We start from the raw sequence: 23,125 nt of genomic DNA, 5'->3' as shown, positions 1-23,125 counted from the left end.
AAAACATAGAACTATAAACGTCTCTCTTACTGAGGATACCTTGCAGCAGTTCTGGCTTATTTTTTCTAACAGTACCCAGCATGGTCATTTTCTTTTCAGCAACATCTGCCCCAGTTGGTGTGATATGAAAAAATTGTCACATGTAACATTTCGTCCTTTGAGACCATGTGTCAAATCCAAAACTACTTGCATACCTTGATTTTTTTCAGCTCTTTCTCCAGGGTTTTTTCTTATTACCTGAGCATTTACAGTGTATGAACTTTTGATGCCATAGTTTGCAGGCTTACTTGCAATATACTGTCTGAATAGGCATCTACCTGTTGTTCATCTACAGTCACATTTTCACCAACATTATATAAAATGTATGTATGTCTTATTCGGGTAAGACACTGGCGAACACTGCTGAGACATTTTCTGGCAGCGGCCCGCACAGTGATCCCGAGGCACTGGAAGACGGACCGTGCCCCCTCACTGTCCGAATGGTATAGCGAACTCACAAATATCCAAAGGGCAGAGGAGTTGGTGGCTGAGGCGCAGGATCGCTCCGGAAAATGCTCACAGGTTTGGAACCCTTGGATTCTGTTCGTAGGGTAGGCTCTCCTAATTTTGCTAATCTGCTGTGTTGACTCTCATTTCTCGCTGGCATAGGGGACGAGTGGGAAAGGATCTTTTGCACCATTGACAACCTTCCTCTTTCTGTCCCCCTCAGCACCCCCCTTCTCCTCTCTCTTCCCCCCTACCCTTCCCTTTACCCGGTTCTCGTCAGAGTACATTTGGTCTTAAGTATGTTCATTTCACGTCTTGTCATGAATGTGTTGTGTTGTGTGTGTCCTATCTTTCCCCAACACGGGGTCCAGGCTCTGGCTTGCTAGTTGGTGCCGAGAGCTTATGATATGTCCTGAGTGCTTTCATTTTCCTGAGGCTTCACTTCTGTCCAGACGGGATGTGTGTTCATTTGTTTAACCTGGACTCACCATTTGCATCAAGCTGACTGTTATCTATGTGTTTCCTACTCTTTAAGCTTTTTTATCAGCACATGGATTCTCTGTGCTCTACTTGAGTGTACTTTGTTTATACATTGCAGATTGTGTATGTATGTTTTAAAAATTTTGAAAAACTTTAATAAACTCAGAGTTAACATAAAATGTATGTATGTGTAACTCTGCATGGACCACAAGGACCTAGATAAACTGATAAATAGTAGTATATGAACTATATAGACCGAAATGAGATTATAACTGCTTTATTTTTCTCAGAAAATGGCTGGGGATTAGTATAAAAGGCTATTAGTGATAAGCGAATACTGTTCGATCAAATAGATATTCGATCGAATAGAGATATTCGAATATTCGATATTTGTACGAATATCCCGCGAATATTCGATAAATATTCGATAAGCTTTCAAATCCCCCAGCTTCCAGTTCCACCCTCCAAATGGTCAAATAGATGTTTTTCAATAATCGAATACTTGTCCCCATAGAATTTAATGGGATCGAATATTCGATCGAATATTCGCAGGATATTCTTACTCATATCGAATATTCGAATATCTCACTATTCACTCATCACTAAAGGCTATCAGTCATTTTTGACCACAACAGTACAAGTGTAAAAAAAAACGTGGAGCAAAAAGTAAACAAAAAATAAATAAATAAAAACTGCTATTAGTAAGAACCCCTCAAATGAGGAAAAGTCAATGAACCACAAGTTTCAGAACCGCATAATGAATATTTAAAAAAATATCAAATTTCAAAATCGGTCATTTCTGTTATAAACTTATCTGTTTATAAGTGAAAGTACATGCAAGAAATATTATATAACAATGATGCAGCAATGCAGCAATGACATGTACTTATAAACATTACCACTGCAGCCAATCCTTGGCCTCAGCAGTTGTCAGCTGTACATACTAGTGTCACCACTGGTCACTACAGGAGAATAAGAACTATTGTGTGTTATAACATCTCCTTCAGGTACTTTCATTTATTATACTGTTGGACAACCCCTTTAAAAATGTTTACCAGTCACAATGTTCTCTGCCTCCATCAGCATGCAGTCTCTCCTGCCCCTGGAACTTTGGGAAACTATGGGTATGACCACACTGGGTTGATTCCGTGCACAAGCTCTATTGCATAAAATACGTCTTGTGAACAAAACAGGCCTGCCATGATGGTATCCATAGGTACCTGCACTTCCCGCCCGAATATCATGACAGGTACATTTTTAATTGTGAGATGAGGGAGGTGCAGTTCACCTCTGATAAGTTCCAGCATTTACAGACCCCTCTATACCTGAATTGTCTTCATCCTTGCGAATCTTCAGCTTGACAAGCTCCTCACACTGGCGCAGGATCTGTACAGCATCTTCCATTGAGCAGTTGTCAAGGCGGATGTTATCTATTGCTAACAGCTTGTCACCGGGCTCTAAGGTGCCAGTTCTGTAGTGAGAAGCCACAAATATTATTAATAATCATGCTTTTATTTGTATATTGCACACAGATTCCACAGCACTTTACATAGTTTTTGCCAATTATTGCTCCCTGTCCCCATTAGGGCTTACAATCTAAATTCACCTCCCTGTATGTTTTTGGGTTTGGGAGGAAACTGGAGTACCCGCAAAACGCAAACACGGAGAGAGCATACAAACTCTTTGCAGATGTTGCCTTTGGTGGGATTTCAACCCAGGACCCCAGCGCTGCAAGGCTACAGTGCTAAGCACTGAGCAAGATAATAATGTAGTCTTCTTTTATATCCTTTCTGATGCCATTGGCTTTTAAGTTTCTGATTGTATACAACTAATGCTTAGGGCTATGTTAACCAACAGTATTTTCTTCAGTCTTTTGGTCAGTATTTTTTCAACCAAACCCAGAAGTGGGTTAAAAACACGGAAACTGTGAAACTCTTTCCATTATAACTTTTCCCTATTAGTTCTACTCCTAATCTTGGCTACAAATACTGACAGAAATACAATGTGTGGACAAGGAGTATTCTGCAAGGCCTGTCATACATTGCTGATAGCATGCATAGCTACCCTCCTTCATTTTTATTCCTGTGGCTGCTAAAAGTCCTTACACTAGCTTGTGCACTTTAATATAGTGCTCACTCATTGCCGAGCCTTTCACATAAGTTCCTTATCCTATTATTTGCATAGAGAAACAAACAGCTCACCCTCCTATAACTTCTACTCCTGCAACTGAGCATGTTTGAATGTCAAGCTGAACTACAGGTCCCAAGGTGACCAGTTCTTTACATCACATTTTGAATGGGATGTAAGTGATGAGCAGGTGGCTCTGCAGTGACGTCACTCTGGCGCTCATAACTGCTGGGCGCCAGATGAATATCAATCCGATCAACGATGTAAACTAGCGCCAATTTGCTAGATCGGCGCTCGTTTACTGGGCCTATTCCACGGCCCGACAATCGTTAGCGAGGGCTGCAGGGACAACGTTACCAATGTCCTTGCAGTTCTTGTAGCATACATTACCTAGCAGGGCTTCTCCTCCGCTCCGTCTTACTCCTCGGGTCTGGCGGCGCAGCATCAACTCTGGAGCGGCCTGACTGAGCTGTCAGACCGCTCAGCCAATCACTGGCCGCAGCGGTCGCGAACAGTGATTTGCTGAGTGGTCTGACAGCTCAGTCAGGCCGCACCAGGCTGATGCTGCGCCGCGGGAGGAAGACGGAGCGGAGGAGAATCCCTGCTAGCTAATGTATGCTGCTTCTCAAATCGTCGGTCGCCCGCTGTGCACCGCTATTCCACGAAACGATGCGCCGTGGGTAACCGATGATTTTAGGTTTGGGCCTAAATAAACAATCAGCCGATGACACGATCATCATCATCGGCTGATCGTTTTCTCTATTCCACCAAGAGATAATCGCCCAAATCGGCCCAATTTGGACGATTATCGCTCCCTGGAATAGGCCCCTAACAGTGTGCTAAGTGCTGTAGTCAGGGCACCAAACAGCCTAATTTACATACTGATAGGGCACAGGATGTAACGAAAACAATGAGAATGAAGGTAACAAAATTACCTTTATTCTCATTGGCCCAAGCCCTATGGGAATATAAGAAGCTCTAATCTGCTGTTAGTTTTTATGAAGTAAAACGTCTTTAATATATATCATATAATTTTGAACAGTTATATGTTTTATACTGGAATACCCCTTTAACGATTGGTAAGCAACTTTTTAATATACATAATGTCTGTGTATTAATCTTTTTTTTACCCCATTTTCGAGATCTGACTGCAGTCAGTCAACGGCAATATTCCTGCTACATCCAGAGGCTGAACACCTATACATTCCTAATATGTTCCACAGCTGAGAGTTTGTTAGGTTTGTATGTGGATCTGGATTTGTGCTGCTGATGTGTCTAGCTCATGCTTACATTCAGACATAACACAACACCCCCTACCTGTGTGCGACGCTGCCCTTCTTGATGTCCGATATAATTAAAGGTTCTCCCGGTTTTCTGCTGGCTATTTCCAAAATAGAAGGATAATAATATTAATGTTTTTAGCATGGTTAGCAGATATACACACATCTCTAGGCCACTCCAGGTCACCACACAAAACAGTCAAATTCACAAAACAGTCAAATTCAACTCAAATGATTTAGCTGCCACAAAGCCACGGTAAACGGTGGACATGAGGGAGGTCAAATGAGAGGCACTTTCATAACTATACAGTGGAGAGTTAGAGGGCAAAGCCCTCTCCCCCCCTTGACTGCTGATTGAGATTTATAGCCATTGCTGCTGCCTTTGTCTCCAGTAATATGTAACCATATGTCATAACCTGCTGTCATATTCATGGATTCACTACTGGCTTGAAAAACTACTATGCTACTGCTAAGTTATTTCAGGCAAAGAGATTGTCTTCCCACTCTATGACCTGGAGACGGCAGTGCCTTTATGGCAAACATCTAAGTGGGATGAAACATGGAAATAGTGAACTGTGTTTTTTTGATGGTCAAGTGCCCTCCTTACAGCAGACTAAGTTTGGAAAACTGGTGTGTTATGTGAATGATAGCCAGTTCTGCATTTATTTACAAGAGATGTTGCAGATCCGTTATCAATTGTATTCTATGTGTTGTGTTATTGTTCATTGTTGCATTTTTTAAGGTTGTTTAGCAACACGACAACTGGGAAAATCAGCCCTGGACACCATAAGGTAGTCAGCTGGGGCTCGCCATATGACTGTGATTGGTGCAAGTGAGATGATGTGACTCTTCTGTTGACAAAGATACTGGCAAATAGAAAATGCGCTGGACCAAGACAAGTGGGATCTGCTGAGAAAAGTCCTAAACTGTGTGCTTGCTGTTTGGATCATAGAAAGCAGTGTGCCACTAGACTCTCATCAGTGATGGAGAGCGATTAGGCAGTGGACAAACTTACCGAGAGTCTAGTGACAACAACCAGAGAGACAGCTAAGGCCGGAGGACTAAGGACAGGGGTCTGACATGTAAGAAAGTGGAGCTGGAGTACCGCAGAATGTTCCCTAGATGCTAGGACCTAGTCGCTGTATTAGTAAACCCCTGACTCAAGAGTCAAAACAGAGACACAGTACCATTATGACCCTAGCTTAGGGAACAGGGGCCATGTTACAGACTTTGATTCACAGAACTGCCAACCACAAGGGTTATTCAAATGTACGACTCAATTTTATAACTACTAAAAATTTGGAACTTGCATACAAAAGTTTCTTGTACCCGCCACGCCTAAAGTGCCTCATCATGGTTAAAGTGTCACTGTCGTGAATATTTTTTTTTGCAGAAATCAATAGTCCAGGTGATTTTAAGAAACTTTGTAATTGGGTTTATTAGCAGAATTATCATGAAAAAGCAGTTTGAAGCTCTCCCCGTCTTCATTGTTCTCCTATGGAGAGAGCTAAATAAAAGACCAAAACAGCACAACAAAGAGTTAATCTACAAATATATCACCCTCTATCTCCTCTGACAGTCACCACTGACCTCTCTGAGCTCTGATTACAGCTGTCACCCAGCTCCATGCCTGTAATCCTCTGTTATCTGCTCTCTGCTGTCGGCTAACTCCCTCCTTCCTCCTCCCCCCTCCCCTCTCCCTTAAACAGACTGGGTATGTCTGATGCAACAAGTCACAATTTCCAGATTTTTTGCAGTGAATGGAAAAGAGGAGGGAGGGGGGACCTGGGAAAATGTTTTTTGAATGCAGATAATGGCATATTTGGCTAATAAACCCAATTACAAAGTTTCTTAAAATCGCCTGGACTATTGATTTCTGCAAAAAAAAAAAAAACAAAAAAAAAAACCGACAGTGACTCTAAGTTTTTTGCTGCCCCATCTCTTCAGCAGGGTGCCATGATTCCCTTGCAAAACTACCACCAGCCTGTAAAGATCTTGACTTGCAGGACCACTATTTACATTTGACTCTTTGCAGGGCCGGATTAAAGAGTGGGCCCCCACCACAAAGGGGCCCCCACCAACCCAAACCCGGAAGCAGGGTTCCGGGTTCAGGTTGGTGCATTTTTCTCTTCAACCCCCCTCTGCCGCCCCCACCGGTAATGTCTGCGCGGGGGGGGGGGGGGGGGTTTGATCAGTGTCACCTTCGGGGCCAGGTGAGCTTCCGGCAGATAGCCTGAAGCTGTCACGGCACGGAAGCTCACAGCAGCAGCCCGCAGTGCCCGAACTTCCTGCTCGGCAGCGGCGCACAGTGACGTCATCACGCCGAGCAGGAAGTTCGGCCACCGCGGGCTGCTGCTGTGAGCTTCTGTGCCTGTGTGTAACAGGCTGTCTGCTGGAAGCTCACCTGGCCGGCAAGTGAACGGGGGGTGGGGGGATTGGGAGCCTGACCAGCCCGCCCCTCCAGCCCCTCGGCTGATCCCCCTGCCCCCCAGCTTCTCTCCCTGCCCCCCAGCTTCTCTCCCTGCCAAGCCCACCCCTCGGCCGATCCCCCTGCCACCCACCTTCTCTCCCTGCCCCCCAGCTTCTCTCCCTGCCAGCCAGCCCGCCCCTCTGCTGATCCGCCTGCCCCCATCAGCTTCTCTCCCTGCCCCCCACCTTCTCTCCCTGCCAGCCAGCCTGCCCCTCTGCCAATCCCCCTGCCCCCCAGCTTCTCTCCCTCCCAGCACGCCCCTCAGCCGATCCCCCTGCCCTGCCCCTCCAGCTTCTCTCCCTGCCCCCCAGCTTCTCTCCCTGCCAGCCCACCCCTCTGCCGATCCCCCTGCCCCCCAGCTTCTCTCCCTGCCCCCCAGCTTCTCTCCCAGCCCCCAAGTTTCTCTCCCTGCCAGCCAGCCTGCCCCTCTGCCGATCCCCCTACCCCCCAGCTTCTCTCCCTGCCAGCCCGACCCTCTGCCGTTCCCCCTGCACCATCAGCTTCTCTCCCTGCCCCCATCAGCTTCTCTCCCTGCCCCCCCAGCTTCTCTCCCTGCCCCACAGCTTCTCTCTCTGCCGATCCCCCTGCCCCCCAGCTTCTCTCCCTGCCCCCCAGCTTCTCTCCCTGCCAGCCCGCCTCTCGGTGATCCCCCTGCCCCTCAGCTTCTCTCCCTGCCCTCCAGCTTCTCTCTCTGCCAGCCCGCCCCTCTGCCAATCCCCCTGCCCCCCAGCTTCTCTCCCTGCCAGCCAGCCCGCACCTCTGCAGATCCCCCTGCTCCCATCAGCTTCTCTCCCTGCCCCCCACCCCCCCAGCTTCTCTCCCTGCCCCCCAGCTTCTCTCCCTGCCGATCCCCCTGCCCCCCAGCTTCTCTCCCTGCCCCCCAGCTTCTCTCCCTACCAGCCCGCCCCTCGGTGATCCCCCTGCCCCTCAGCTTTCCTCCCTGGCCCCCAGCTTTTCTCTCTGCCAGCCCGCCCCTCTGCCGATCCCCCTGCCCCCCCAGCTTCTCTCCCTGCCAGCCAGCCCGCCCCTCTGCCGATCACCCTGCTCTCATCAGCTTCTCTCCCTTCCCCCCACCCCCCCATCTTCTCTCCCTGCCCCCCAGCTTTTCTCCCTGCCAGCCAGCCCGCCCCTCTGTCGTTGAGTTGTGGTCGGAGAAGTCTTCATGATGGCTGCGCCAGATGGAGAGGAAAGCAAAGAGTGAGCGACTGCAATCGGAGAAGACGTCACACGTGAGTCATTAGTAACTGCACTGTAATCACTTCTATAGTGTGCAGAGCCTGTGTACCATTGGGGTCTAAATAGGTCAGTGTATGGTTTGCGGTAAAGTACTGACACAGCCCCGCGGTCACTACAGTACACAAGCGCAAACTTTTAAACTAGAATCCAACTACAACAGTTGCAGGCACTACAACTCCCAACATATCCTGAGGGCTGCAGACTGTCAGTAAATGCTGGGAGTTGTAGTGCCTGAAGCTGTTGTAGTTGGGTCCTAGGTGCATTATACATTGGATGCTTTGTGGTATAGAAGAATACATAAATCTGTGGGGGCTCAGTATAGGGAAGTGACCCCAGAACATCACTAATGGGGGATAGGGGGAGATGTTTTGTTCTATCCCCTATTAGTGATGTTCTGGGGTCACTTCCCTATACTGAGCCCCACAGATCTATGTAATCTGATCTTCCACAAAGAATCCAGTGTATAATGCACCTAGGACCCAACTACAAGAGCTGCAGGCACTACAACTCCCAGCATATCCTGTGGGCTGCAGGCTGTCAGTACATGCTGGAAGTTGTAGTGCCTGCAGCTGTTGTAGTTGGGTCCTGGAGGCGTTGTGGGAGATCAGAATACATAGATCTGTGGGGGCTCAGTGTAGGGAAGTGACCCCAGAACAGCACTAATAGGGCATAGGGGGAGATGTTTTTGTTCTATCCCCTATTAGTGATGCTCTGGGGTCACTTCCATACACTGAGCCCCCACAGATCTATGTATTCCTATATTCCAGAAAGCATTCACTGTATAATGCACCTAGGACCCAACTACAACAGCTGCAGGCACTACAACTCCCAGCATGTACTGACAGTCTGCAGCCCTCAGGATATGCTGGGAGTTGTAGTACAGTGTGGACAGATGTATTGCTGGACCTTCAGGGCTGATGGTTGTCACCTACAGATTGCAGCCACCAGGAGCCTCTGCACACAGTGATTTATTAAAGGGTTGTCCTCTCAGAGACTACAACTCCCAGCATACCCTGAAAGCTGTATAAATGGAGGGGGTTCTGAAAGTTTTAGTTTGACTGAAAATGTTTTTAAGGAAGGATTTGTCACAGATACAGATGAATCCAGGAAAGCAGCGGCCTGTCGTGTCTCACTGGTTCTATATTGGTGGGCACCAAGGATCATTTCCTCTGGTGGGCCCCAGGTACCCCAGTCCGATACTGGACAGAAGCGGACCCCAAACTAAGACGTCCCCGGCCACCTTCCTTCCTCCATTACTTCTGTTTGAGGAGAAGAGCGGGCAGCAAGCAGAGCGGCACCCCAGTACCCAGCACTACTGAGAGACTGGGTACTGGGTGCTGAGTATTTGGTGCTGGGGTGCCAGCCGTGCCAGGGTAAACACCATGCATACACCACGCTGGGGCGCCTGGGGGGGGGGGTTCGCCTCAGAATGCAAAGTGCCTAGGGCAGCATGAATTCTAAATACAGGCCTGCATCTATGGCAGGGTCCCTCGGAGAACTACAGCTACCAGGACACCACTGGGGATGGGGGGAGGGCAATTACAGCTACCAGGACACCACTAGGGGTTGACTACAGCCACCAGGGGCATTATTACTATATGGGGGCACAGCAGGGGACATTACTATATGGAGGGCACAGCAGGGGACATTATTACTATATGGAGGCACAGCAGGAGGCAATAGTACTATATGGGGACACAGCAGGAGGCATTATTACTATATAGGCACAACAGGAAGCATTATTACTATATGGGGTGTACAGCAGGGACATTATTTATATATGTGGACATAGCAGGGGACATTATTACTATAAGGGGACAGAGGGACTTTAAAACTATTTGGGGCACAGCAAGGGACATACAGGGGGCAACCCACATACCTACTCACTTTACTGGAAATTACACCAAAAAGTGGAATTACTACTGTTTGGGACCTTGTGGGTTGGAAAAAGGGAAGGAAGTTGTTGTAAAAGTGCGGAGCCTAAGATGTTTGTCTGGCAGGTCAAGAAATCTTCCTGGTGATCCGGGCCGGATGGAGAGGAAACGGAAAGTGACGCCTCAGATCAAAGAAGACGTCACCTGTAAGTCACTGGATGAAATTTCTTTTGTATTTTTTAGAACATTATTCGGTAGGGGTGTCCCGAGTTTATTAAAAAAAAAAAAGTTAGGCTATATTGCTCTAAGCCATAATACCATCAATGCTTCTCGCTAGCAAAAATCATCGGCCACCGGCCATGCATCGCTACGTTTAATTGTGATGTGCGACTGATGGCGGATCCAGCCTTTGTGCGACTGATGGCGGATCCAGCCTTATCATAGGCTCTGTAAGAGAGCGCTAATCTAGCAGAACGGCACTGCTTACCCAGGATATCAGGCCGTGTAATATGGCACTAACACAGTGGCTAAGAGCACACAGAAAGTGCTGGGTTCTCTCATTGCATTATTAACACAAACACAATGTGAGAACCCACCCTGATACTCACCCCCTTCCTGCACCTGTCTCTAGGGCTGTGCATCTTCCTCTGCACTGCAGCCTCTAGTGACCATCACGTGCACAACAGAGGAGGATGCTGATCCACACACCCAGGAGCGAGAAGGGATCTGGGTTAAGCCGCCTACAGTAGGCTGACATCTATATGGATCGTGATATTGTTTTATTTTTATTTTATTTTTTTGGGGGGGGGGCCTCCAACAAGATTGTCGCCCGGGGCCTCCACCAACCTTAATCCGGCCCTGACTCTTTGTACTGAACAGTACTGGGTTCTGCTCCCCAGGGCAGAAGGATCAGTTGTTTGTTAGGGCATTTCCCCTCGACCTAAGGACACTTTCCTATCCCCACTACAGGTTCTCACCACCTAGTGGCTGATCAGACCAAACAGAGCCCCATAACATCCACATGGCCTGTCTCTGTAGTACGTAAGGCCACACCGATATTCCTATATTCCTGCATTCAGAGCAGAGAGCTTTGCTGCAGCTAGCTGGCATATTGTTATTCCATACACTGATCCTGGATGCCCTGGGATGAAAGTTAGGGGAGGCAAAAATAATAAATCACAGGGTTTCTCCTTCCACAGTGACAGGGAGAGCAGCAAGAAAAATACAAGAAGTGATCGATTCGGAATGGATAATAAATGTCTCATTAATTCAGCATAATCTCTGCTGGGGCCCCTGTTTTACAAATGATATACGAGGGAGAAGACATAATGGAAGCCTGCGGTGGACGCTTCCTGCGAAATGTAATGGCAGCTATGGGGACAGAACCCTCCGGATTATAGGATCTTAAATTGCATTAATATTCAAGTCCAAAGCCACAGAGGGAAACGACAATGGGTGGGGGAGGGCTGTGGTGACTTACTCGCATGATACACAATGATTTCCAATAGCCACAAGCAACAAAGTTTACTAATCGTTTCCTTGTCCAATCATTAAGCCCAGGGGAAATATCAAGGAAATAGCAGGAGGGCAGCTCAGCCACTAGACTAAAATATTCTAAGCTGGACTTTGGTGCTTCCTTGTAGGATGACTGTACAAGGGACAGTGTGGTTTTTTTGTGCACTGAAAAGATGACCCAAAAATAGGGATTTTTTTTTAATCTGCAAACAGTTTCACACATCTGAGCTCCCTGTTAACATGATACAGGGAAAAGGGAAAATAAAGATAAATATGGTCACCCTCAAAGGAAAGTGTTTAAAAGCATGGAGATGGCAACCAAGAGACACATGTTAGCCCTGTACTCACAGCTGATGGTAATACCCAGCTCTACGCCTCTCTTTTTTGGCAGCTTAACGTGGAATGTACCACTGCTCGGAACCACAGACTCTTGGAGAAAACAGAAAAAAGGTGAATCAACAACAGAAACATTGATGTCTACACAAGCACTACAGAGTGGTGTGTCACAGCTGTCTGTTGATTCTTTGAGTTCTGTTGTATGTGAGAGGGGCAGGAGAGAGTCTGAGAGGGGTTAAATTGTCACAGTGTTTAAAGACATGACATCGTAGTAACCTTATACTCCTATATTGACCAAAAAACAGCCTGTCCTTGGCTGAATAACTACCAACTCCAATACAACGGACAATATTCAATTAAAAAACATAAATGAATTAACCTAAGGCTAAGTTTATTGTTGCAGTTGTGTTTTCTGTGTGAATTATGGAAGATAATAGGCACAGACTGTACCAGTAAATGTGTGCAGACAAACCCACACTCAGTATGTTACATCGGCAGTGGAAGCTCAGATTTCCTGGCTGTTTGCAGACCGTATTGAGATGTTAGCAGTGCGCTGTGGGGGAGTTGAGAGGCAAAGCCAGCATCTTGTCTTGAATCATTTGTAACTCACCAGCCACATCATATTCAATTTCCAGGACAACTTTATTGGAGAGTGCGGCATCCCGCAGTAGCTGGTTGGCTTCTTCCAGTGTCCCGTCCTCTGTTAGAATACCATTGATAGACAGCAGTCTGTCCCCCACCTGCAGGAGGCCGCACCTAGGGATGTAAGAATCAGTACAATATTACTAAAAAGCAGTGCACTTGTGGTGATTATGGCTCATTTACATAATTTGCCTGCTGCAGCCACATGTTACATTGGGCTGAATGGAATTTTAAGAAATTATCATTTAACACTCCCCATTATGTTTAGGATTTAATGTTTCAATAAGTTTTTATTGGCAGGGTTTTCAATTTTCTAACAGACAATACAGTATGGAGGTACAACAGAACAAGGAATGTATCATAAGTAAAGACATAGTAGCATTATCTAACAACAGATATTTGCTATGAATACATAATACAAATTATAAAGAAGAAAACAAAGATGCTCTCAACAAAGTAGCTTATGCCAGGAATGTAGGTCAACATAGACAGACACAGACATAGGAGGGTACAACAGGGAGACAGGACAAGGGAACCATGAAAAAGGAAGAAAACAAGGATATTCTCAACTGAGTATATTATTCTTGGAGTTTAGGTCAACCTGGGTAGACGTGGACATAGGAGGGATACAACAGGGGAACAATGAAACATAAAACATAACACTGAACAGGTGATGAGTGGTGACTCAATGTGTAAATTACCGCTCTATAAAGTCAAATAAAACGCATATTACTGAAGATGGCGGTGTAAGCAGATATACATAAGAATAAAGAACATAGTGAGTCACAAAATGCTATTGTTATAAAAGCAATATTGTGCTGCGGATGGTGTACTAACCCCGTGCAGCAACTGGGTGGTAGTGGGAGCACTGAGTCCAGTTCATGCTGAAAGTAGTTTGCTTCAGGTGAGATAATTAAAGGTTACTGACCACTGAGACATATCCTGCACAACTTGAATACAGTCTGCTGTCAAAGGAGAAGGGTTAATGCGACGCAGCTCCATTCCGAGGTGGTGGTACAATGTTAATGTCCTTGTATGGGGATCGGACAACATTCCAGGACTGTAGAAGTTGGGTGCCAGCTTCAACATTAGGGATCACAACAGGACCAGAATTATGCATAACAACAAGGCCAGCCATTCCCCTCCATTTGTATTGAATGCCTTTTCCTCTTAGGGCTAAAGTAATAGGAGCAAATGTCCTGCGGGCATTCAACGTGGCTGCTGAACAGAGTCAGAGAACACAGAGAGTTTAGTGTATAGGGGGGAAGGTGCGCTTTGCTGTCTGGTAGCAGTAATAAAGGCTTTCTTCACATGAAGGTGTCTTATTCGCAGTAGAACGTCTCTTGGAGTCTCAGGTGGAATATGAGTAGGTTTAGGTAGACGACGTGTTCAATCGATAGTAATATCATCATGGTGAAGGTCCGGCGTCAACTCTTTGATAAAGTTGCAAATTAAAGTAGAAAGGTCTGAGGTGGGGACCGACTCCGGGATGCCTCGGATTTTCACGTTGTGGGCACGTGATCTGTCATCGACTGCCACCAGATTAGCTTTTAATCTGCTCACCTCTGCTTCTAGATGTCGATGGGAGTCTAATAAAATATTGTGCTCGTTGATTACTGCATACATTGAGTCTTCCAGACGTTGCACTCTAGTTGTTACCAAGCTCACCGTTTCTCTTATGGCAGATAGTATATGGTCCAGATCGGCTTTTATAGTGTCTCTGAGGGCTAACATCATCTTCTTAAGTTGTGTAAATCACTCAACGGGTCTTCCAGAGTAAGTGCAGGAAGGTCTGCTCCCATATGTGTCTGGGTATATTGGGATTTAAGCTTGCTGCCATAGGTGGTGCTTTCAGAGGGGGAGAGTGATGTAAGAGCAGGTGGTGTAGTACAGTCCTCGGAGAACAGGTCCGGGAGGTACAGATTAGAGAGTGAGCGCTGTATCTGGTCCTCAGCAGGAGGAGATGGAGGAGGAGCCGGAGAGGAGGTTGCAGATGAGAAGTGCCTTATTTGCCAAACGCAGATGACGGGAGCATGTACCTGTATTCCTGCTCCTCCGATTCCTTCTTTTCAGTGCTTTGGAAGGAGCCTGGTCGCTTGGTGGGCTCCCCCGGTGTTGCATAGATGTGTCGGGTGCCGAGGGGGCCTGCCACGCCGCCTCAGCATTAGCGAGAAGTGAAAGCAGGATGTAGTCCAGGAAGGAGCCGGCACCATCTTGCAGCGCTGTAGCTGGAGGCAGAGAGGATTGTATTTTCCTTCTGGCAGCCGCTGCTGCTCGTCTGGATGTTGTTCTCATCTCGGGCAGCTTGTCAAAAGTTGCGGCAGTCCGAGAAAGTTGTAAAAGGGTGGTATTTAAGTAAAATATCGCTGTAAAGTCGCTGAATAAGCAGGAGCTCAGCGGGCGCGTGTTTGCTTCCTTCAGCGGCCTATCTTTAGGATTTAAAGGGGTCGACTGATTGAAAAACGCCTATAGGTGCATTAACCCCTTAAGGACAGAGCCTGAAATGGCCTTAAGGACAGAGACAAATTTTATGAATATGACCTATGTCACTTTAGTCATTAATAACTTCGGGATGCTTTTACCTATTCAGACGATTCTGAGATTGTTTTCTTGTGACATATGGTACTTTACATTTCTGGTAAATTGGAATCGATACTTATAACGAATCTTTATAAAAAAAACAAAACCAAATAACGTGAAAAATTGTGAAAAAAAGCATTTTTCCAACTTTGAAACTTTTCTGCTTATACAGAAAATGGTTATACCACATAAATTATATATTAAATAGCATTAGCAACATGTCTACTTTATGTTGGCGGCATTTATTAAACTATCTTTCATTTTTTTTAGACAATAGAAAGCTTAAAACATAAGCAGCAAATTTCCAAATTTTCAGTAAAATTTCAAAATCAGATATTTTTAGGGACCTGTTCAGGTTTAGGTTATGTTCACACTACGTAAGTTTCCGGCCGTAGCGCGTTCCGTGAATAAGCGGCCGGAGACTTACGTAGTTTGCGTACAATGGAAAGTATACGATGTACGGCTGCACAGTTCACACTACGTACGAACTTACGCCCGGATCGTACGCGGCGCCGTAAAAAATGAACCAGACCATTGTTTGCGGTCGAAAATGCCGTAACTTACACCCGTAGCGTTACATGCGGTCCCGTACGTAGTGGTGATTTCTTCATTTTTGCAGCTTTTTGTGCCGATCCAAAAGGTTCTGTGGGGTGTCCGGGGCTAGGCGAAGCTTTCCAAGTAAAAGACCGCTGTCAGATCGCCGGCCACAGATCACGTAGCCGGCCACAAGTAGCGTAAATCTCCGTCCGGAGTTTACCGCGTATATGTCCGGCCGCGAAAATATGCGGCCGGACATATACGCAGTGTGAACATAGCCTTAGGCTGCGTTCACACTACGTATATTTCAGTCAGTATTTCAACCAAAACCAGGAGTGGATTAAAAACACAGAAAGGATCTGTTCACACAATGTTGAAATTGAGTGGATGGCCGCCACATAACAGTAAATAACTGCCATTATTTCAATATAACAGCCGTTGTTCTAAAATAACAGCAAATATTTGCCATTAAATGACGGCCATCCACTCAATTTCAACATTGTGTGAACAGATCCTTCCTGTGTTTTTATTCCATTCCTGGTTTTGGTTGCAATACTGTGTGCAATACTGTAGTGTGAACGCAGCCCGAGGCTGCGTTCACACTATGTATATTTCAGTCAGAAACATCAATACCAATGGAGATCGTCGGTGTGCGCAGCTGTACTCCCAATCTTTACAAGCGGTGATGGAGGTGCGGCGTGGTCGACTAAATGATGGAGTTCCTGAAGTCGGTTGTGAGGATCGTGTAATACCAGGAGATGACATGATAAGTGATGAACTTGGGATTAAGTTATTGTGAATTGAGCAATGTTTATTATGGATATAATTATAACACTATGGCTTGTGAACGATGTGCCCGCCCATGAGGCCTTTTGATAGGTCGAGGTTTTAATTATGTGTCAATGGTGATTGGTCACTTTTTGTATAAAACTCCGGTTAACATAGGGTAATGTTATACTTGAGAAAGGCTCAGTATGTTTTAGAGCCGAAACGTCGTAATTTTTTTTCTGTGTATGCATTTGGCTAAATAAACTTTTGGATATTGCAAGGACGCTGTCTTCAAACTTTTTTGCCTGGATTTCAGTCAGTATATGTATATTTCAGTCAGTATTGCAACCAAAACCAGGAGTGGATTAAAAACACAGAAAGGATCTGTTCACACAATGTTGAAATTGAGTGGATGGCCGCCATATAACAGTAAATAATACCCATTATTTACATACTGTTTTAAAATAACAGCAAATATTTGCCATTAAATGGCGGCCATCCACTCAATTTCAACATTGTGTGAACAGATCCTTTCTGTGTTTTTAATCCACTCCTGGTTTTGGTTGCAATACTGACTGAAATATACTGACTGAAATATACATATACTGACTGAAATATACGTAGTGTGAACGCAGCCTCAAAGTGTATTTGAGGGGACTGTATGTTAGAAAGCCCCACAAAGCACCCCATTTCAGAAACTGCACCCCCCCAAACTCTGCAAAAGCACATCCAGAAAGTTTTTTAACCCTTTAGGAGAGTCACAGAAATAAAAGTTAAGTGTGTAAGAAATTTGAAAATTTAAATTTTCTGTGCAGAGATTTTATTGTAATCCAATATTTTTCATAATTATAAACCTACTACCAGAGAAATGCACCCCAATATTGATTGCCCCGTTTCTGCAGTTTATAGAAATACTCCATATGTGGCCCTGTTACGCTATTTGACGCAACCACAAGCCTCAGATATAAAGGAACGCCTAGTGAATTTTAATGCCTCCGTTATATTTGGTCATTTTTGACTGTACCACTTCAGGTTGGCAGAGGCTCTGGGGTGCCAAAACCTAAAAAACACCCCTAAAGGGACACCATTTAGAAAACTACACCCCTCAAGGAATGTAACAAGGGGTGGGGTCAGCATTTGGACCCCACAGGTGCTTCACAGATTTTCAGAACAATGTGGCATGAAAAAAGAAAAATTTATTTTTTACACTATAACGTTGTTCTAGCCTTCAATTTTTCATTTTCACAAGGGGATAAAAGGGAAAAAAAACACAAAGCATGTAGCGCAGTTTCTCCTGAGTACAGAAATACCCCACATGTGGACATAAAGTGCCAAGCGGGCGCAGGAGTATGACACGGGTGGAGACGCACGCCCGCATCAGTCCGCCGGCGGGTGCCAGCTGCAGAATGCACAAAGGGTTATCCCTCTCCATTACGCAGTGTGCACATACCCTAAATCTGTAAGTGTACCCTGAGGTACTCTCATAGAGTTTGTAGAATTTCACGCCATACCGTCATCTCTTATTGGGACGGTACTGGCGGAAAAGACGTGTCTGGGGGGCAGCGTAGGCTACGCTACCCCCAGACACGTCACTGGATGATGAAGATGAATGGAGGGAAAAAGGATCCCCCCATTCATCCTCACTGGCTGTTTCGGTCCGACACCGAAAACACTCTGGGGGCCATCTTTATATGGGGATTAGTATATGGGGTATGTAAATGTGTAATGTAGTGTAGTGTAAAACTTTATTCCATGTAGTGTGGTGTAGTGTAGTCTTTTTTACGTTTTTTTACAGTAAGAAAAAAATATCCCTACGCCAAGAAAGGAGCTGCTGATAAATGCCACACTCATGTGTGGCACTTATCAGCAGACAGTGGCGGTAGGATATAGTGGTTAAAAACGCCCCCTACGCTAAAAAGGAGGAGTTGCTGATCAGCGGCGCACTTACGTGCAATGCTGATCAGCACTCAGCGGCGTTAGGGCGCATAAAAAATTTCTTTGAAAAAACAAAACAAAAACTTTTTAACCTAAAGCCACTGATCAGTGTATAATATACACTGATCAGCCGCTATGGGGCAGTAGAATGAAGCTTCCAAAGCCCGCCGAAGCCGCCCGAAGAGGCGAAAATTCAGAAGTTAGACGACGCAGAACCCGGAAGTGACCGACGCACCAAAGAGGACGCGCCGTGATGGGCCGGCCAGTACTGGCCGGCCTATCACGGTGATCGTGGGGGTGGCATCGGTGCCATCTTTCTTGGGGACACTTATGGCGATTGGTGCTGTCTCGGACAGCACCAATCGCCATTGCTTTCCGGGTCACCGATGACCCGGAAAGCTGTATTTAGCTGCTATATGCTGCTATATGCTGATCTGGCTATACATTATAGCAGGCCATCTTCCCCGATCGCTGTGTGTGAACACACAGCGATCAGGGAAACATCGGGCGTAAATGTATGTCTGTTTGCGTTAAAGCCCACCCTGCGGGGGCGTGCATTTACGCCCGATGTCGTTAAGGGGTTAAAGCTTGCTATACTTCTGTAGTTGTTGTTCTTTTTAATGAATGACTTATCTTCTTATTAAGCACTGTGTAATAATTTCAAGTCTGATTGGTTGGTTGTTTGAAAGCTGACATATTTGCTCCAATGCCTATACCAAACTAGAATGCCTTAATACTGTAGACATAAGCACGCAATTGTACCACCAAGATTGTCACCCTATATAAGAATGACAATGCAGAAAGCTGGCTGACCACCAGATGGCACTCCAATCTCTTTAATGAAACTGGAATAATTTTTGACAAGACATATCCCATTTTATTTCTATAGGGGCCCTTTGGCAAAATTTAGAATGGGGCCCAACTCGATTATAACATGAAAGGCTTGTGTTTTTGTTGGTCTCCTCCCCATCGCCCCCACTTAATTGCCCAAACATTTGCATTAATAATTGCATTTTTGCCCTTTACATTCATAATTATCACTAGCCTCACTGCTGGCTGGAGATGGCCCCCATATACGTGACCATGCCTGCTAGCCTAGTAGGTACACCCATGCCCATAATTTCACAGACGCCACAGACAGCTGGCCCCCATATACGTGACCATGCCTGCTAGCCTAGTAGGTACACCCATGCCCATAATTTCACAGACGCCACAGACAGCTAACTTCGATGTCTCACTAGAGAGGATTATGGTTGAATACCCACATCAATACAGTTGCTATAAGGACACCCTCCACACATCTGTTTGTTTGTGCATCCATGTCACCAAAAATATATTCCTCTCCTACATTTACGTATGTGCTGAAAGAATAATTACCCTAGAAATTATGACATTGTAAAAACAATATAGTATTTCCATTTTCAAGGTGAGTGCACATAGAGTATGTGGCTGGTAAGGACATATTGGAGCCCAGCAGGTATGAGAGGAGGGGTGGGGGAACAGTAAAGAACGTCAGTGAGATGACTGTGGGCCAGATGAGTTCATTACAACAAGGGTCACCCTCCACAGGGATACAGTATGGCGTCTGCCCCTGGGGCCAAGCCCTGACCCCTTTACTGAGAATGGAGCAACAACAATCTCTGTAATTTATTTATCTGGAAGCAACCCAACCAGACACAGGAACAGACGATGGGGGGAGGACTGCAAAGAGTATGGAATCGTTCCTGGGTGTCGATACAGAAGCTAATTAAAATTTGCAGTCAATTAGTTCTGAGAGCAGAAGTCTGGGAGAGCAGAGCTATAGATCTCCCATCCTTGTGGGAAAGAGCCCAACAAACATGGCTACTTTTCATTTCACGCATGCTGCACAAAATATGTCATTCTGACAAAGTTCCCCAAGTCTGGACTCGTTGTTGAAACCCCAGAGAAGTCTGAACCTCAATTAGGTGATGAGAAATTAAAGGGAATCCGTCCTCAATTTCATGCTGCCTGAACCACAAGTCATTAGGGCAGTCCCCAGCGGCTTCTCCTCGCCTCACCAGCTTTGATTGATGGATCTCTATCTGTTTGGGCTACAGAGAAAGGTCTAGCAATCAAGCCCAGAGGGGTAGGAGGAGGCCACTGAGGAATGCCCTGATGACTTATGGTTCAGGCAGCATGAAAGTGATGACAGCTTCCTTTTGGAGAGGAATTCCATCTACCTTGTCTCAATGACTCAATGCAGCATTTGATTTTGAGCACCCAATATAAGAACGTACATTTTCTCACATCAATCAAATGATTTGTTAAAGGGGGTATTCCATCAAATATTTTTTTTTTTACATTTTTAATAAAGTTATATTTTTTTTTTACTTTGTAGAATTGTTTTTTTTTTCTTTTGAGAAAGTCTATCTTTTTCTTCACTTGTACATTGAGTGGCAGCAGTATTGTAAAATTGTCAATGCTCGCTCTGCTGAGGTTTATCTGTTTGCTGATGACACAAAAAGTGTGCAATAGTGTTGCTATTCCTGGAGGTGTCAGTAATATAGAAAATTATTTAGCTTTACTACAATTAAATGTTTCAATGTTTCCAAATGTAAAATAATGCACATCTGAGTATCATATCAGCAGTTCTGTGTTATTAAAGACTTCAGAAGAGAAGGATTTAGGGATAGTGATTTCTGACAGCCTTAAAATGCTTCACCAGTGCAACCAGGCTGTGGGGAAAGCAAATTGTTTGCTGGGGTGTATATCTAGAGGTATAACCAGTAGGAAGAGGGAGATTGTGATCCCGCTGTATAGAGCTCTGGTGACCCATGGACCCATTGATCTTTATCTGCCAAAAATCTTCTAAGTTTCTATGCTACAGGCTGAGGTGGCTTCTTCCCAGAGTCTAATGTCTATTTTAATGACAACATGCATTAGAATCAACTAACGCTACATGCAGCAGCACTAATGATATGTAACTGTGTGGGACTAGGGCTTGAGCAGACCTGTAGTTCCCAACAAAGCCAATGGTGGCAGTAGAGGGGCCATATCGCCCCCTACTGCTGCCATGTAAAAAAAATCAAGTAAAGAAATATAAAAAAAATAAATTATTAGCCGAAATACTCCTTTAAATTAAAAGTCACTGAAAAAATAAAGATAACTTCTGTGGTACAGAGAGCACCCAATACTTTGCTTGTCTTACAGGAAATGCCCTCCAGAAGGTTTAAACAGTAATCCCCCGACAATGGCTTCAAGATGCAATGAATTTAAGGTAAAAATGGCCTGTCGCAGGGCATCGCACGTTGAATGCAGCATCATATTACAATGCCTCCGGGCATCTGTGACGTCATTCATTCCTGCATAGCCGCTATCTGCGCAGGGATTACTGACTCCTGACACTGTCCAGCAGCTGAAAACTTTCACAAGTAAGCTGGGAGCACAGGTAACAGTAACTGTACCTACAAATTACATCCCAGCAGCAGCAGTAGAGGTCTGAAGACTTCCTAACAGTCATTGAGTGCCGGATTTCCCGGGATGTTTGCCTCCTTAGTCCTCCTCCCCCTCCCTGTCAGGCTGTTTGTACCTGTAAGGATCCAACAATCCAACAATTATTTCAGCGGAGAGCCGTGGAGCCCTATACTTATCATTGAGACACTGAGGCAGGCGGAATTCTGAGTGGAGTCCGCAGCAAGGATTCAGCTCGGAATTTCCACCTCTTTTCCTCTTTGTGAATGTACCCTAAGGCTCCGGTCACACGGAGTAAAACTGGCAAAATTTTCCACCGCGGAATCCCACCAGCCTCCTTGTCATAATGATAGTTTATGGGAGGCTCGCGCGCCTCCTCTCTCCATGGTTCTTCGCGCTAAAGAATGGACATATCAATTCTTCAGTGTGGAGAGAGGAGGCGCGCGAGCATCCCATAGACTGTCATTATGACACAGAGGCTGGCGAGATTCCGCGGCGGAGAATTCCAATTTCGCCAGTTTTACTCCGTGTTAACAGAGCCTAAGGAGGGGAATGTCCAGTCTCTTGCTCCCTATACATGCACTTTAAAGCACAGTGGAGATCTGTGGCTGCAAACAAGGGAGTGTCTGCAAACAGCAGACACAGGAAAAACACAGCAGCTTCTGGCCAAGGGACTGTGATTGTGTCAAAGCCACTGTGAGTGTGTGATGCCAAGACACTGGCGCATTCAAACACTTAGGGGCCCTGCAGTGTCCACTGTCAAGGGGGAAAGAAGGAAGATCAGCCTGTGTGTGCCAGTGCTATCTATCTGTCTATCAACTTACTCCATTTATCCATTTGGTTTGACATCTTGGGGGCTTCAGAACCAAATAACAATTTTCCATAGAGTTATGGACTCAACATACAATGGTCCTCCCAGAACCAATTAATATTGTATGTTGAGGGACCACTGTATTCCTAAGCTGACAGCTTTCCTCCTCAAGATTTATTAACACATGAAATCATCATCATGAGATTATATATTCCACCCATTATGGCCAATGAGGATTCAAAGAAAGCCATATAGGTCAACAAAGGTGGGCTTGAAAAGTGACAACCATAGATGTGCTCAGAGAAGCCACTTCTTTACAACTCCTGCATTACTTAGTACAAAAGACAATAATACAGAAGAAAGCAACATAAGATCTCACCTCTCGGCAGGGCTGTCCGGCTCAATGAATCGGATAAGTGGAGGAGAAGACAGAGTCTCAGTAGCAAATATTCCTCCCTGCAGCTGAATGCCAAAGCCATTTAGAGGGTCCCCACGTAGGACAATCTCTGTGGTTTCTGTATGTATGATCTGCCCACCAGGACCCACAGTACTGGAAGCCAGGGATACTGAGAATACAGGAGATAAAGATCGATCATATAATCATTAATATACAGAT

General features: G+C 45.5%; 1 protein-coding gene across 9 annotated transcripts in view; it reads right to left on the bottom strand.

The window, feature by feature from the left end:
- The window catches only part of GRIP2 (glutamate receptor interacting protein 2), a 257,423-nt gene that overhangs the window by 17,085 nt on the left and 217,213 nt on the right, over positions 1-23,125 (bottom strand). For all 9 annotated transcript variants that reach the window (XM_069966694.1, XM_069966692.1, XM_069966697.1 and 6 more), the window contains exons 12-16: positions 22,889-23,075; positions 12,415-12,560; positions 11,817-11,897; positions 4,411-4,474; positions 2,292-2,437 (exon numbers count right to left, since the gene is read on the bottom strand). In XM_069966694.1, the coding sequence (XP_069822795.1) occupies positions 2,292-2,437; positions 4,411-4,474; positions 11,817-11,897; positions 12,415-12,560; positions 22,889-23,075 (624 nt within the window). The remainder of the gene's footprint in view (positions 1-2,291; positions 2,438-4,410; positions 4,475-11,816; positions 11,898-12,414; positions 12,561-22,888; positions 23,076-23,125) is intronic.

Source organism: Dendropsophus ebraccatus, chromosome 4 (genome assembly GCF_027789765.1).
Source record: "Dendropsophus ebraccatus isolate aDenEbr1 chromosome 4, aDenEbr1.pat, whole genome shotgun sequence".
Lineage (NCBI taxonomy): Eukaryota > Metazoa > Chordata > Amphibia > Anura > Hylidae > Dendropsophus > Dendropsophus ebraccatus.
The sequence above is the reverse complement of the archived record's forward strand: the minus strand, read 5'-3'. Positions and strand labels throughout refer to the sequence as shown.